At 39.0% G+C, this 15,950-nt stretch overlaps 1 protein-coding gene across 6 annotated transcripts in view; it reads right to left on the bottom strand.

Moving 5' to 3' along the window:
* The window catches only part of KLRG1 (killer cell lectin like receptor G1), a gene marked incomplete at its 5' end in the record, with an annotated part of 430,961 nt that overhangs the window by 398,065 nt on the left and 16,946 nt on the right, over positions 1-15,950 (bottom strand). For 2 of the 6 annotated variants that reach the window (XM_082738314.1, XM_082738316.1), the window contains 3 exons: positions 6,793-6,962; positions 9,774-9,875; positions 11,866-12,434. In XM_082738314.1, coding sequence (XP_082594440.1) covers positions 6,793-6,962; positions 9,774-9,875; positions 11,866-11,953 — 360 coding nt within the window. Of the gene's footprint in view, positions 1-6,792; positions 6,963-9,773; positions 9,876-10,141; positions 10,266-11,865; positions 12,435-15,950 lie in introns of those variants that run through there. The other 4 variants (XM_082738313.1, XM_082738315.1, XM_082738312.1 and 1 more) reach the window with 3 other exon arrangements.

Raw genomic sequence — 15,950 nt, 5'->3', positions numbered from 1 at the left:
ATTGTTCTCATTCCTCTGGACATGGCAAGAAAAAGTCTGTTTCTTTCTTCCCTTTATTTCAAGGATAGAAGGATGGCTGATAAAGCACAGAAATGAACAAAGACTTGCTTAAAAACCTCAGATAGAGGGGTGCCTGGGTGGCTCAGTGGGTTAAAGCCTCTGCCTTTGGCTCAGGTCATGATCCCAGGGTCCTGGGATCGAGCCCCACATCGGGCTCTCTGCTCAGGGGGGAGCCTGCTTCCTCCTCTCTCTCTCTCTCTGCCTGCCTCTCTGCCCACTTGTGATCTCTGCCTTTCAAATAAATAAAAATATTAAAAAAAAAAAAAAAAACCTGAGGTAGAGTCTGAGGAGCTGGGATTAGATAGTGCTGGCATACAAATGCCAACCCTGCACTAATTTACTACTCTCTCAAACCACATAATTTTAAGACACATGATCAGACCAGTTTACCACTTCTCACTGGTGAGGCTGGAGAGTGAAAGTTTTATTATCCCACTCAGAATAAACCTCAAAACCAGACTGTAATGATCAGTGCTCTGTGTACTCATGGACTGTGTGCGTGTGCGTGTGCGGGTGCGTGTGCGTGTGTGTGTGTGTGTGTGTGTAGAAACAGCACAGAAGCATAAACAAGCGTGTTGACTCAGAATCCTCGTCCTCCAGAGAGGGTATAAACAAAAGGACTCAGGTTTGTTGTATTTACTTTAGAGTTTGTGATATTTGGTCTTATTTTACAGAGAAAAAAATGCAAAACCTAAAAGCAAAATGAAGACAGAGCTCAAACAGATAAAATCAGATATATTTTTCTTTCTTTTTCTTTCTTTTTTTTTTTAGATCAGTATTTATGCTTATATACCCACATATCTTTGCAAATAATATTTTTAAATTATAACTTAAATATTATTAAGGCATAGAACATACTCCTTAAACTACCAAACTAACATGGCTTACAGGATATATCTATTTATTTCAATCTGTATGGAAATAAACTAATAATATGTCAAAGTCACTTGGTCATAACTTCAATTGGCTCATCTAATCTTAGGAACTATATCCTTAAAAAATGACTTTAAGAGAAATAATTCATATAAATATGCTTTAAATGAATAAAAATTAGAAATAAGAAAAACATTGTCTAAGATAAGAAAAATAGATAAACAATAATAGAATAATACAGAACCATAAAAAATAAATACCTACAATAATTTTTAAATGTTTGGAAAAAACAATAAGGAAACAATGTTATATGATGAAAGCAGAACATAAATATAAGGTGTCCAAAAAACCTGGAAACATAGGATAGATATATTTTTAAATATATATATATTTGTTATAAATGTATATGTTATATTTCTAAATAATATCATTAATTTATTTTTCTTCAATCTCTGGACACCTTTTCATGTAAGGTATTTAAAGCAATGGATGTAGTTATTAATTTGGAAAAAAAAGTACAACACAGATCACCCATATCTAAAATCAACTGGGATCTATTGTTTTAAATTTAAAGGAGTTTTGCCTAAAAACATATCTAGAGATATATGGAGCATATTACTTGAAAATGTAACTAATATACTATTTAAAAATAAGTTTATCCTGTTTCCAGACTTTCAGATACCTTATAGTTTACAGACAGCAATTAGTATCATATAAAAACATGCAGATACATTAAAATATATCAAAGGAAAATTTGACAAGCTACAAATTACTAGAGTTTAATATTAATATGAATGTTCCCTATAATTTTGTGAATATGCACAATACTAAAAATAAATTAAGACTTGCTGTGTAAACCAGAGCACTCTCTTTAAAAGACAGTGAGACTGTCCATTGACAAATGAATGGATAAACACAATGTGATATATCCATGTAATTGACTATTATTCAGCCATAGAAAGGAATGAAATTCTGATGCGTATTACAGCATGAATGGACCTTGAAAACATGGTCAGTGAGATAAGCCAGATACAAAAGGACGTAATAGGCAAATTCAGAGACACAAAAAGTAGAACAGTGGTTACCAGGGGTTGGGGGAAGGGGGGATGGGGAGTTAAGTGTTTAATGGATTCAGAGTTTTGGTCTGGGATGAAGAAAAAGTTCTGGAGAGGAACAGTGGTGAGAGTTGAAAAACAATGTCACTACACTTAATGCCACTTAATTGTACACTTGAAAACTGTTAAAACAGTACGTTTTATGTTTTGCATATATTTTACCACAATTCTGTAAAATGTCAACCAAAAAAAAAGATACTGAGAGATATCTTAACCTATCTACCACACCTACAATTTTTGTGTGAAGGTCACAGCTGCTGCTCGTTCTGTTTATGAGGGAAGGGTGACAAAAACATAGACATTATCAGACTATAACAACTCCAGAGTTCAACAGTTCTCCTACCATCACCCTGTGTTTCCAGGCATTTCTTTGAATCTTCTAACATATTTCAGATATCCTCATAACAAAAATGCTTAGCTCGACAAGTCATAATTTATTTTGTGATACATATTTATTGAAATTTCACATCTTGGGAGACATAAGAGAAAAGCAAGTTATTTTGACTCTAGGCTTCATTTTGAGTGACAAGGAAAATTAAAGCGGAAAAGAAGAAAAACTAAAATTATGTGATTCCTATATGTTAAAGGAAATTCCACACAGATTTTCTCATTTAATATCATAATAATTCTGGAAAGAACTTTCTCTACTTCGTACCTGAGGAAACTAAGAGTCACAGAAGGTAAGAAAATTTCTCGAGTTCACGTAGCTAGTAAAGCAAGGTAGTAAAAACCAACTTGTGACTGTCTCAAAGTGACCACCTTACCATAGTGTTTGTATTGTACTATCCAAAGAAGGAAGCCCTGATTATGTTTAGATGTAAATCCTTAAAATCAAAGAAAAGCCAATATCAAAAGTTCAGGAGGAAGATAGGGACAATCCCAAAGTCATAAACTCTGACAGGGAAGAGAGTTAAGGCTGAATGAGAGGTTGTTAAAACAAGAGCCTGGTGATAGAAGGATTATGATAATAAGGAAGAAAGATGTCACAGGGTGAGGAGCATTGGAATAGCTTTAAAGAAACCAAAGTATTTCCACGGGTAACTTTCTGATCAACAAGGGTGTATTTTACGATAACTTACCAACAACTATAACAAAGGTTAAGAGAAGGGCAGAGCCACAAGGGGCTGGTTCTTGTGAGCTGGCGGAGGGTGCGGCTAAAAACAAACCCAAAACAACAACAAAAAAACCCTAAAAGCAAATGCTAACATCCTAAATGAACTGAGCCTAACAGAAAAACATGGCAACAAAAATCAAGAACTTGAATATACCTAAAGATCTAAAGATAAATTCAAAAGAGCAAGAAAAACAACAGAGTCAAGAGAATCTCACTACTTTAAATAGATTTAAATCCTATAAGGTACATTCCAGATTTCAACTTCAAATAATTTTTTAAACATGAATAAAAAAAGCACAGCAGACAATTAATGGGAAAAGTCATCTCAATTTTCAGCATGTGCAAGATGTATCTGGAAGCCATCAAGTACAATATTTCTGTGAGTGACTTTAAAAGGTTGACCTTTGCATATAGTGAACTAATTCTCTAGATGTGTTCTCCACCAGTGGAATCCCAGTTTGAAAACTTTCCTCCTTAATAGACCCATATGCTCTTCTAGCAGCTGTTTAGTCCGAAGTATGACATTAGGAATATCAGGCATACCTTAAAATAGAATATAAATCTTGCCTTGAGAACAAAAGAATAATGTCGCTAGTACAGGAGGCTCAGCAGATCAGACAGAAGTCAAGCCAGTGCTATAGAATCTGACAAAAGCTGGGGGCAAGACAAAGAATTAGACCCAAGAATCGAGCAAGGCTCCCTGGAAGGTCAGAAGCGAAACCCATCTGACTGCTATTAAATCTCTCAGGGGCATTCTACCCTCTCAGGTATCACCTTGAACCAAGGGGCCTTATGAGAAAATAAACAGGTTTTGGAAATGCAGCCAAACTAACTCTGTTCAGCTTACTTGACAGCAGAGGCAAGACTCAGGGAAAGTAAAGAAAGACAGACAAAAATCCCTCTAATACCACTCCATTCCTTTGGGAAGTGCTGAGAATCAGAAATATCCCAAGCCCCAGATATTCTGAGCATTAGCCCCTGTCCTCCTCCCTTCTTATTAGCACACAGCCTCATTTGTAATAATAGCTGCTACACCACACTGCCTCTGGCATTGTTTCACATTACGACTCACTACTCTATCAGCATGGTTCCTGCAATGTTTCAAGCTCTTTGCTCACTTCTATTGACGTTGGTCAGCTCAAGTCTTCAGATGTGGATATATCAGAGTGAGAACAGAAGTTGCTGCAAAAGGTACAGAAAGCAAGGCTATTATGATCAGATGCCACAAAACCAAGGTCTCACATATCGAACGAATAGATCTCAATGCATCCTATCATCTAGTTTAGGGAAGGCATAAAAGAAAAGGGAGTAACAGGGACAGACTGATTTGAAATTAGATTCTATGTAGAATTTCAAAGGAATGGGGGCACCTGAGTGCCTTAGTCAAGTGTCTGCCTTCAGCTCAGGTCATGAATCCAGGGTTCTGGGATTGAGCCCTGCATTGGGCTCCCTGCTTAGCTGGAAGCCTGCTTCTCTCTCTCTCCCATTCCCCCTACTTGTGTTCCCTCTTGCTGTGTCTCTGTCAAATAAATAAATAAATCTTTAGGGGGGAAAAAAAAGAATTTCTTTTTTTTTTTTTTTAAGATTTTATCTATTTATTTGACAGAGATCACAAGTAGGCAGAGACACAGGCAGAGAGAGACGGGGGAAGCAGGCTCCCCGCTGAGCAGAGAGCCAGATTTGGGGCTCAATCCCAGGACCCTGAGATCATGACCCGAGCTGAAGGCAGAGGCTTAACCCACTGAGCCACCCAGATGCCCCAAAAGAAGAATTTCAAAGGAATGACTATTCCTATTTCAACAGAAAACAAGACATTTAGATACTTCAATCTTTTCTTAAAATAGAAAGCTACACAATTTAGGGACTGTATGTTCTCCTCATCAGCTTTAGAGTAGTTACTTCTCTGAATTTCCCCAAAGAATGTTAATATAATTGAGTTCTTTTTTTTTTTTTAATTGAAATATAGTTGACACACAATGTTACATTAGTTTCAGATGTAGAATATAGTGTGGACAACTCTGGGTAAACAATGCTACAAAAGTAGTTAACATCTGTCGCCATACAAGGTTGTTATAATCGTTATAGTTTCTTTTTTTTTCTTCCTTATCCTTCTCTTTTTTATTATTATTATTAACATATAGTGTATTATTTGTTTCAGGGGTACAGGCCTGTGATTCATCAGTCTTACACAATTCACAGAGCTCACCATAGCACATACCCTCCCCAGTGTCCATCACCCAGCCACCCCAACCACCTGCCTGCCTCCCTTCCAGCAACCCTCAGTTTGTTTCCTTGGATTAAGAGTCTCTTATGATTTGTCTCCCTTTCTGGTTTCCTCTTGTTATATTTTTTCCTCTCTCCCCCTATGATCCTCTGCCTTGTTTCTCAAATTCCACGTATCAGTGAGACCATAGGATAATTGTCTCTGATTGACTTATTTTGCTTAGTATAATACCCTTTAGTTCCAACCACGTCATTGCAAATAACAAGTTATAGTTTAATTCTTTTTTTTTAAAGATTTTATTTATTTATTTATTTATTTGGCAGAGAGATCACAAGCAGGCAGAGAGGCGGGCAGAGAGAGAGAGAGAGCCACATGCGGGGCTCGATCCCAGGACCCTGGGATCATGACCTGAGCCGAAGGCAGAGGCCCAACCCACTGAGCCACCCAGGCGCCCCTATAGTTTAATTCTTAATAAACTGTTCTCTATGACTTAATTCTACCCAAAAGAGAACACGTAAAACAATATCAACACACACAAAATCAACATGAAATTAGCACTAAAAACCTAACTAGGATTTATTTTCTTTGTATACTTTATTTACACTGACAAGTTAGAATTTGATTTTTGTACCAGGTTATCTCAGGATATCAATTCCTTGAGATGCTCTAGAATTAATAAAGAGCTCTCCTCCAGGAGACTGCTGGATGGACAGGAAGGATCTGCGGGGAACATAGGAAGTGGAGCCCACAGATTAGCCCTGCAAGGAGAGTACGATCTCTCCCTCTCTCTCTCTGTCTCTCACACACACACACCTTTCCTTTCTTCTTTTCCAGCTCTCTGGAACTGCTTCCTCCTCATGCCCTACTCCTCAACCCAAGTGTTTCCTAGCCTACCTAGAACTTACTGGATTCCAGTAAATGAAGGGAAATCACTGAAAAAGGCACTGAAGCCCTTGCTACAGTCTCTTTGTTCCCATGATCTCTCTCCCTTCTGCTCGCTCCCAAATTCCACCAGCTGTTGCACAGGAATCTGCTATCTCCTTGTTGTTGGACCCGTATATTTCTGGCTCTAATGCTTTCTTTTCATTAGACTTGTATTTCAGGCCTAATTCCTATCTGTAATAGTCTCCATCCTTCTGCCTCCAGCACACACACAGACACACATACAGGAGTATGCAAACATCTAGGTTTCCATACCTGAGGGCTGCTGGGTCAAGCAGAGACTGAGTAAGGAGGAGTAAGAAGGAGGGAAGGAGCAGGGGTAGAGGGGGAGGAAGGAAGGGAAAGAGGAGAGAGAAGGATAGGGTAGGAGAAGAGTGTTCCTTTTGTTCCTCAAAAGAGAATACACAATACATTGGAACAGCATTCATCAACAAAACAACCATTTGCTAAATGTTTATGTTTACCATTTCCCATCTGTCTGTGAACTCAAGGAGATGTGAATCTTTATCCAGGCAGAATTCCAGGCTAGCGTTCCAGTCTTTTTTCTCCAGTGAGAAGTAATAACAGTAGTTACCATTCTTCATAAAGAGGTCTGGACAACTGCAACAGTTGGCACAACTGGCACGACTGGAACCTGGAAAGGAAGAGGACCTGGTTCACACCTTTATGGACCACTCAGTCTTGGAAACGACATGGGAGATAAATAGAGCATGGCGGTCGCCCCGTCTTCCCTACCCCACCACTTTCCAGACTGAGGTTTAGAGAAAGGCACAACAATGCCTGGCCTCGGATTAAAATCTTCATGATGTCTAGCTCTCTCACTACTCCTATGCGTTCCACCACTGAAGCATGTGACTAGGACTAAAGCAGATAAGGAAATGGATACAGCCTGGCAGCGGATCGTGGACAGAGTACATCACTTGTGCTAGAGAACCTTATGCACATCTGCTGTATTCATACCAGATAAAATAACTAAGCGTCTGCATTATATGTATCTGTCCATTTTCTATGTAGTTTTTGTGCACACACTGTGTAACTGCGTAATATACATATCTGAAATCAGGCCAAATCTTCCAAAATGTACAACCTTAACCTGATACCACATGATAATGCAAAAGAAAAGGACAGAAACTAGAAAAAGCAAACTTAACTAGAGTGTTTTATCATTTATCACAAATGTGATTGTCATCATTAGATATTAGATAAAAGTCTTACACTTCAGCAAAAATAATTTATCAAACAAAAGTTTCTGACAGAGAAGGATATCAGATGCTGAAGTCAGAAGTGATGTAATTTCTTCACAGGGCTCTTTTAAATACAGAACATTCTCACTCCTTTGAAATGGCCAAATTAGGGGCGCCTGCGTGGCTCAGTGGGTTAAGCCTCTGCCTTCGGCTCAGGTCATGATCTCAGGATCATATGATTGAACTCCACATCTGGCTCTTTGCTCAGCGGGGAGTCTGCTTCCCCCCTCTCTGCCTGACTCTCTGTCTACTCGTGATCTCTGTCTGTCAAATTAATTAATTAATTAATTTTTTAAAAACGGTTAAAATGGCCAGATTATATCTTTTAAAAGTGGGGGGGGGGGTGCCTCCATGGCTCAGTCAGTTAAATGTCTGCCTTAAACATCTGTCTTCAGCTCAGGTCATGATCTTGGGGTCCTGGGAATAAGCTCCATGTTGAGGTCCCTGCTCAACAGGGAGTCTGCCTCTCCCTCTCCCTCTGTCCCTCTCCCTGCCTTGTGCTCACTCTCTCTCTCAAACAAATAACTAAAATATTTTTTTTAAATGGGTGGATTATAGTTCTGTGAAAATGAAAGGAAACCTAATAAGATTTCAAGGTCATTTCAGCCAAGATTCCATAATTCTATTGATTTTCTATTTTCATAAAACATATTTGTATAAACCCCTCACAGGCACAATTTCACAACAGGCACACAGGAGCCATTATAGCAAATGAGCACATGTGGATATATGACTGCATAATAGGTTATATACCTAATCTAGATTTAGGAGTTAAAAAGCAAAGGCAGTCTTTTTTTAAAAATGTCAAAATTAGGCAGCTTTTCTGTGGCTTGACATGGGACCAATAGAGGGTTCTGGAGATTAAGCTACAAAGTTGGCACTTTATAAATTTGTGCTTTTTACATACAACTGTGACATTACCCAGCCTGGATGAGAAATTCCCAACTTTCTTGAAGTCTCTTTCTGTCAAAGGATTTAGGTCTGAGGTAGAGGTCCTAGGGCTGAACCTTAGTTTAGGATTAGAGTCCTAATGAATAAATTCTGTAAAAAATCATCTGTCACTAACAATCATCTTCAGATAACATAAACTTAAGTCAGGACTCTGGATTGTGAAACAATAAACCAACGGCTTTCTGGATCATCATAGTTAATGACCTAGAAGGATTAAATCTAGAAAATTTCACTTCAAACATCGTGAAAGCACTCTCGTTGAAAATAATCAGAATATATTTAATTAAAATTTGATATATCTATTATGTGAAAAGTTAAATACAATACATAAATAGTACAATTTTAATTTTATTATCATAATAAATATGGTATTAGGAAAGTGTTTATGACATAATATAATTTAAAAGCAATATATGAATTATAAGCATCCAATGATTAGAACTATACCTAGTCTTACCTTTTTTTTTTATTTTTTTTTAAAGATTTTTATTTATTTATTTATTTGACAGAGATCACAAGTAGGCAGAGAGGCAGGCAGGGGGCTAGGGGAAGCAGGCTCCCTGCCAAGCAGAGAGCCCGACTTGGGACTCGATTCCAGGACCCCGAGATCATGACCCAAGCGGAAGGCAGCGGCTCAATCCACTGAGCCACCCAGGTGCCCCTATACCTAGTCTTACCTTTAAAAAAATAAGGTGGGGAAGATTTTAGAGGACTTGATATTCTTTGTTTTGTTTTTCTTTTTTTAAAGATTTTATTTATTTATTTGACAGACAGAGGTCACAAGTAGGCAGAGAGGCAGGCAGAGAGAAGGGGAAGCTGGCTCCCTGCTGAGCAGAGAGCCCAATGCGGGGCTCAACTAGGACCCTGGGATCATGACCTGAGCTGAAGGCAGAGGCTTTAACTCACTGAGCCACCCAGGTGCCCCTTGATATTCTTTGTTAAAAGAACAAATACTTCTACAAATGCATGTAGTCAAAGACTAGGAGGTGACAGTCAGGAAATGTTGTATACAAGTGATGATTTATTTCGTTAGCATTTTCACTTTTCATCTTTTCTGTTATATTATATTGCTTTTATTACACAATATAGGTAAATTAGGGATACTTGGCTGGTTCTGTCAGAAGAGCATGCAACTCTTGATCTCAGGTCATGAGTTCGAGCCCCACACTGAGTCTAGAGTTTACTTAAATAAGTAAACATTTTTTTAAAAAGAGGCAAGACAAAAGATTTTGACTTAAGTTAGTACTTACCCCGGCAGTGAATCCATTGGACAAGCAGGAGACACACAAAAATGATGTTCAGAAGACCCAAAACTATTGCCACCCGGTGTGAGAGAGGGAACCTGGGAGAAACTGCAAGAAGAGAATCCAAAACAAAATCCTGAGTTAGAATAAAAGTTGAAGGACAAGAAAAGGCAAAGGATATCTGGAGTCTTGAACAAATTTGGCCTAGTGAGAACTGAGACCTAGGCCCTAAAAGTCTCCTTGCTAGATATTAGGGATTTGCTCTGAAGTCTAGAGTGACAACCCACATCTGTATCAGGAAACATTCTATATTTATCGAGCTAAGAATACTTTTTCTTGGGATGCCTGGATGGCTCAGTTGGTTAAGCATCTACCTTCTTGTTGGTTGTGATCCCAGAGTACTGGGATGGGTCCTACATCAGGCTCCTTGCTCAGTGAGGGGCCTGCTTCTCCCTCTGCCTGCCGCTCCCCCTGCTTGTGAGCTGTCTCTCTGACAAATAAATAAATAAAATCTTAAAAAAAAAAAAAAGAAAGAAAATACATTTTCACTATAGTAAAATATTTAATGAAATAAATTAGATGTTACACGAAATGAAAAGAGATACCAAAACTTAATTGCATTTGTGTAACCACAATTTGTGAAAATTTAAATTTTTTAAAAATTTACTTTAGAAATATACATAGTAAAAGGCTTTTAGTAGAGTACATACAGTACATTGCATAGACAGGCAAAAATCAAAACAGTAACAGTAATAATCACCACATTGTTGTAAAATTATTAATGATTTTTATTTTCTTTTATCTGCTTTAATATGTTCCCTATTTTCCATAACAAACATGTAATAATTTTGTAAAGAGATTTTTTTTAAAGATTTTATTTGTTTATTTGACACAGAAATCACAAGTAGGCAGAGAGAGGAGGAAGCAGGCTCCCTGCTGAGCGAAGAGCCTGATGCGGGGCTCGATCCCAGGACCCTGGGATCATGACCTGAGCCGAAGGCAAAGGCTTAACCCACTGAGCTACCCAGGCACCCTTTGTAAAGAGATTCTTAATGTAATTTTAAAGCCCCTAGTCTATTTTCCTATTCCCAAATATAGTACCCTAGAAAGCTGGGGTAGAAATGAGCATACTGGCAGCAAACAAGAATGGGCAATGTGGAGTGTATGTAAATAAAAAACTACTTGCCTAGAAATCAAAATAATTATATTCAAGTTCCAACTTACCATAACCTGTGTGACCTTGCCCTTAAACTTTAGAATATCGATTCCTTTAACTTAATGTTCCTATTCCTTAGAAATTGGCACAGATTTAAGCCAAAAGAAATCTACATATCCAATATCCAATGCCATATAAATTAGAGTAATGGAAATAAATAAATGTCCAAATGTACTAGAATGACATAGCGAATTATAGTATTGCTTTCAAAGAACAATACTAAAAATTATAATAATATGATTATGTAGCAGAAGAGAGAAAGCTGATGAAGTCGCCCTAAAGAACATACTTTATGGGAGTGTATTGCCTAAGACAAAAGAACAAATATTAATTTTGGCTCTTATAGTATAATGTGTCTATCCCAGAAAGCATTTTTTCAGGGCTCCATATAAAAATATCTTTTTCATCCTCAAATCCCCAAAGAGTGGGAATACTTATTTGTAATATTCTTAATGCCTTCTCCCTACTCCCGTCACACTCTCGTACGGTACTGTGGGAGGGAAACCTAGAGAACGTGAATCAGTTTCTTTTCTGACAAACTCTTACTATTATCCATTAGCAAAGTTACTGGTGTCTTTCTCCCAATTTCAAAATCAGAAAAACAGAGATACTTAGAATTAAAACAGCCTTAGCTTGGGTTTCATAGATGAGACCTTAGAAGTGAACAGTTAGAAAAGACTTTACCTAAGAACTAAGAGCAGATCCATGACTGTATACCAGATTTTCATACCCCCAGTCTGGACTTCAAACTGAACCAGATGTATTCCTTCAAATTACCATCCATATTTCTGCATCCTCTACTCCAAACTTATTCTACCTTCCATTCATCCCTTAGTCTATGGGCACTGTGCATTGTTTTGCACACTAACTTGATTAACTCACCTTTTTGCTGTGGTCTGCAATCATTCTGGGTTTGAGGTTCAGTAGACAATGGAAATGTAAAATAAATACCATTGTCCATTATCTCCATCTAATATCATCCGTATTCAGTTGAGAGAGTAAAATTACAGAAGTATGAAGAGACACATGTCAGTGAGGGAACAACCCAATGTCTCAACTGCGAGCAGGAAATTTGAAGGTTTTCAAGTTGGGTTTTGTTTTTTGTTTTTTTTTTTTTTAAATGGCCCAGTATGATAAAGACAGAAGCAGTTTTTCAGGAAATGGCTCAAAATCTGCTGCTGATTAAGAAGTTAATATTCCTGGGGAGCCTGGATGGCTCAGTTGGTTAAGCGACTGCCTTGGGTTCAAGTCATGATCCTGGAATCCTGGGATCCAGTCCCACATCAGGCTCCCTGCTTGGAACGTAGTCTGCTGCCTGGCAGGTGGCGCGCCGTGATCATATAGTGGTTAGTACTCTGCGTTGTGGAAGGTAGTCTGCTTCTCCCTCTGACCCTTCCCCTTCTCATGCTCTCTCTTTCATTCTCTCTCTTTCTCAAATAAATGAATAAAATCTTTAATAAATAAATAAATAGAAATTAATATTCTAAACTATGATTTATTTTCTGCCTCAGCACTCTCTCTAGATATTCATTAAATACATACTGATTCCCACCTCACTCAGTCTATTTAACAAGGAAAAGTTGCTCTGAAGTCCAGAGCACTATAATTTCTATAATTTCAATTATAGAAACTGGAATAAAAATGACAGTGTTCTTAGCTATGAATTTATCTCAGATTTTATATTTGCTTTGTTTCCTTTTGAGAAAATAGATGCATGCCAAATGGGACAATTTTCATTGTTTCTTAGAGCTTTTGGTTAGTGATATATGGCAAGAGAAATTGACTGTTGGTTGCATGTGCCTGGCATCATGAGAAAAATGAACTATTTCCCCGATATATGGTTTGTGAATGTGCTGTACCCCTACATTCCCCCAAATATCTTCCTGATTGTGTTCTAATCTTTATACTTCATTGGGTCAGAAAGTCCATTAAATTTTCTCTCCTATTTTTTATTTAAGATTTTATTTATTTATTTGACAGACAAACATCACAAGTAGGCAGAGAGACAGGCAGAGAGAGAGGAAGGGAAGCAGGCTCCCAGCCAAGCAGAGAGCCTGATGCAGGGCTCGGTCCCAGAACCCAGGAACCATGACTTGAGCTGAAGGCAGAGGCTTTAACCCACTGAGCCACCCGGGCGCCCCCGTTCCTTTATTTTTATATGCAAAGACAGCTATAAGGAGAACAAATTAAATAAATACATACTACGGGTGAATAATGTATTTCTAATAGGTAAAACGTTAATAAGTAGTTAAAGTAAGGAAAACAGAAACGGAATTAAAATCTACGTAAGTTCAAGACAGGAAAGAGATGAAAAAACAGGGAGATAAAAACTAGTAGAACTCCGGAGCACCTGGCTGCTCAGTTGGTAGAGCGTGCGACTCATGATCTCAGGGTCATGAGTTTGAGCCCCTTTGAGGGACTTTGAGTCCCCCAGAGATTACTTTAAAAATAATAATAGGGGCGCCTGGGTGGCTCAGTGGGTTAAGTCGCTGCCTTCGGCTCAGGTCATGATCTCAGAGTCCTGGGATCGAGTCCCGCATCGGGCTCTCTGCCCAGCAGAGAGCCTGCTTCCCTCTCTCTCTCTCTCTGCCTGCCTCTCCATCTACTTGTGATTTCTCTCTGTAAAATAAATAAATAAAATCTTTAAAAAAAATAAAAAATAAAAAGTTTAAAAAATTAAAAGAAATTTTAAAAAAAACCTAGTATAGTCCTGCTTCCCACAACCTAGTATAGTCCTGCTTCCCACCATGACAAAGTAAGACTGGATTTGCTCTTCAACAAAAAAACTATAAATGGGGATGGCTGGGTGGCTTAGTTGGTTAAGCATCTGCCTTTAGCTCAGGTCATGATCCCGGAGTCCTGGGATCAAGTCCTGCATCGGGCTCCTTGCTCTGCAGGGAACCTGTTTCTCCCTCTGCCTGCTACTCCCCCTGCTTGTGTTCTCTCTCTGTAATGACTAAATAAATTCTTAAAAAAAAAAAAAAACGGAACTATATATGACAAAATACATAAGCAACTGTTTTCAGGCACAGAAGTACAAGCAGCACAGCAATCCCTGAGAGAATGAAACACGCAAAGGTGAGCACCAGCATCACCCTGGCATTATACTACCCAGGGTTACTTTCTGGCCCAAAGCAGGAAACTGAATTTTTTTTAATATATTTTTTATAAACATATGACATACTATTAGCCCCAGGGGTACAGATCTGTGAATCGCCAGGTTTATACACTTCATAGCATTCACCATAGCACATACCCTCCCCAATGTTCATAACCCCACCACCCTCTCCCTACACCCCTACCCCCAGCAACCCTCAGTTTGTTTTGTGAGATTAAGAGTCTCTTATGGTTTGTCTCCCTCCCGAGCCCATCTTGGCAGGAAACTGAATTCTAAGAGCAGCAGTCTCACCAAGCTCAGGAGTCAGGTGCAAGTTTTGAGCTGTTTATGTGCCTGGGGTTTGCAGGACAGGGTAACTGACAAGAGACTGCAGAGAGAGGTATCCAAAAAACAGCATGGGAATTCACCACGCTCCTTGGCTAAGGGCTAGGCTGCACAGGCAGAGGACAAGACCCTAGCAGCCCCCCTCCCCGCCAAGATGGCCTCCAGCAGGGCCGACAGCTGATTAGAGACCCAACCTGATGCAGTGTTGACCAGTGTGAACAGAGAAAAAAATAAGTAAAGTCTGACAGAACCAAAAAGATCTACCAGTAATTTAGCTGTCCCAACAAACAAATTTTGATGCCCTTAAAAAGAAGACAACACAAAATGTGGTCTAACATAAAATGGGATATTATTCAATCTTAAAAAGGAAGAAAATTGGGTCACACTCTACAACATGGAGGAACCTGGAAGACGTTATGATAAATGAAATAAGCCCATCCCCCCCCACACACACAAATACTCTAAGATTCCACATATATGAGGTATCTATAGTAGTCAATTCATAGAAACAGAAAATAGAGATTGCTTGAGCTGGGGAGCAGGAAGAACAGGGAGTTATTTAATGGTTATAGTTTCAGTGCTGCAAGGTGAGAAACTTCTGGAGCTCTGTTGTACAACAAGGTGAATGGACGTGTATCAGTCCTCTTAGAGAGCCTAACAAAATCCCCTAGGCTGGGGTAGCTTAAGCAACAGAAATTTATTTGCTCACAGTTTTGGACACTAGAAGTCCAAGATGAAGCTGCCTGCAGGGTTGGTATATGCTGAGAACTCCCTCATTGGGTTACAGTGGCCTTCTCACTGTGGTCTCCCATGGCCCTTCCTCAGTGCACGTGTACAGGAAGAGAATGAGCAAGCTCCCTGGGGGCTCGTCTTATAAGGACACTAATTCTATCAGATCAGGACCCCAACATCAAGACCTCATATAACTTCAGTTATTCCTTATATTAGGACTTAGTTGGACAGTTAGATAGTCAGGGCCAGAGTCCCCAGCAAGAAAATATGGAGTCAGGACAGCTAAGATAAAACAGCACTGACATCCTGTTTGCAGCTTAGACAGGACTGCGCTAGCATTCTGCTTTGCAGCCTTTGCAGAAATGACTTCTGCAAAATGTCCTAAAATAAGACAACCACAAAAGCATTTGTCAATATCACGGGCAAGGGGCAGTGAAGCCATAAGCCCCCGGACATCAGCAAAAAAAGAGCATCTGCACAGAGACATTAACCTAATAGATAGACAGATCCGTAACCAAAGCCCTAACTGGCATGACTCAGCACACCCTGATTGCTTAAGATAGTTCAGCAAAAGAGCTCATAAAAATCCCTAAACTTTAAAAAAAAAAAAAAAAAAGCCCTGAACTTAGAAACTCTGGAGGCAAACCACTCGCTGCCCCCCTCCCTGCAGGAGCTTTAAACTCTTGCTCAGTAAACTTTGCTTTGCTGTCCACCACTCTCCATCTGATCTACCTCTTCATTCTTCAAAATGGCATGACCAAGAACCTGAGCACTGAGGGGACAAAAATCCTGT

This window comes from Mustela nivalis, assembly GCF_964662115.1.
Source record: "Mustela nivalis genome assembly, chromosome: 7".
In the NCBI taxonomy this organism is placed as follows: Eukaryota; Metazoa; Chordata; class Mammalia; order Carnivora; family Mustelidae; genus Mustela; species Mustela nivalis.
This window is presented reverse-complemented; position numbering and strand designations above follow the sequence as displayed.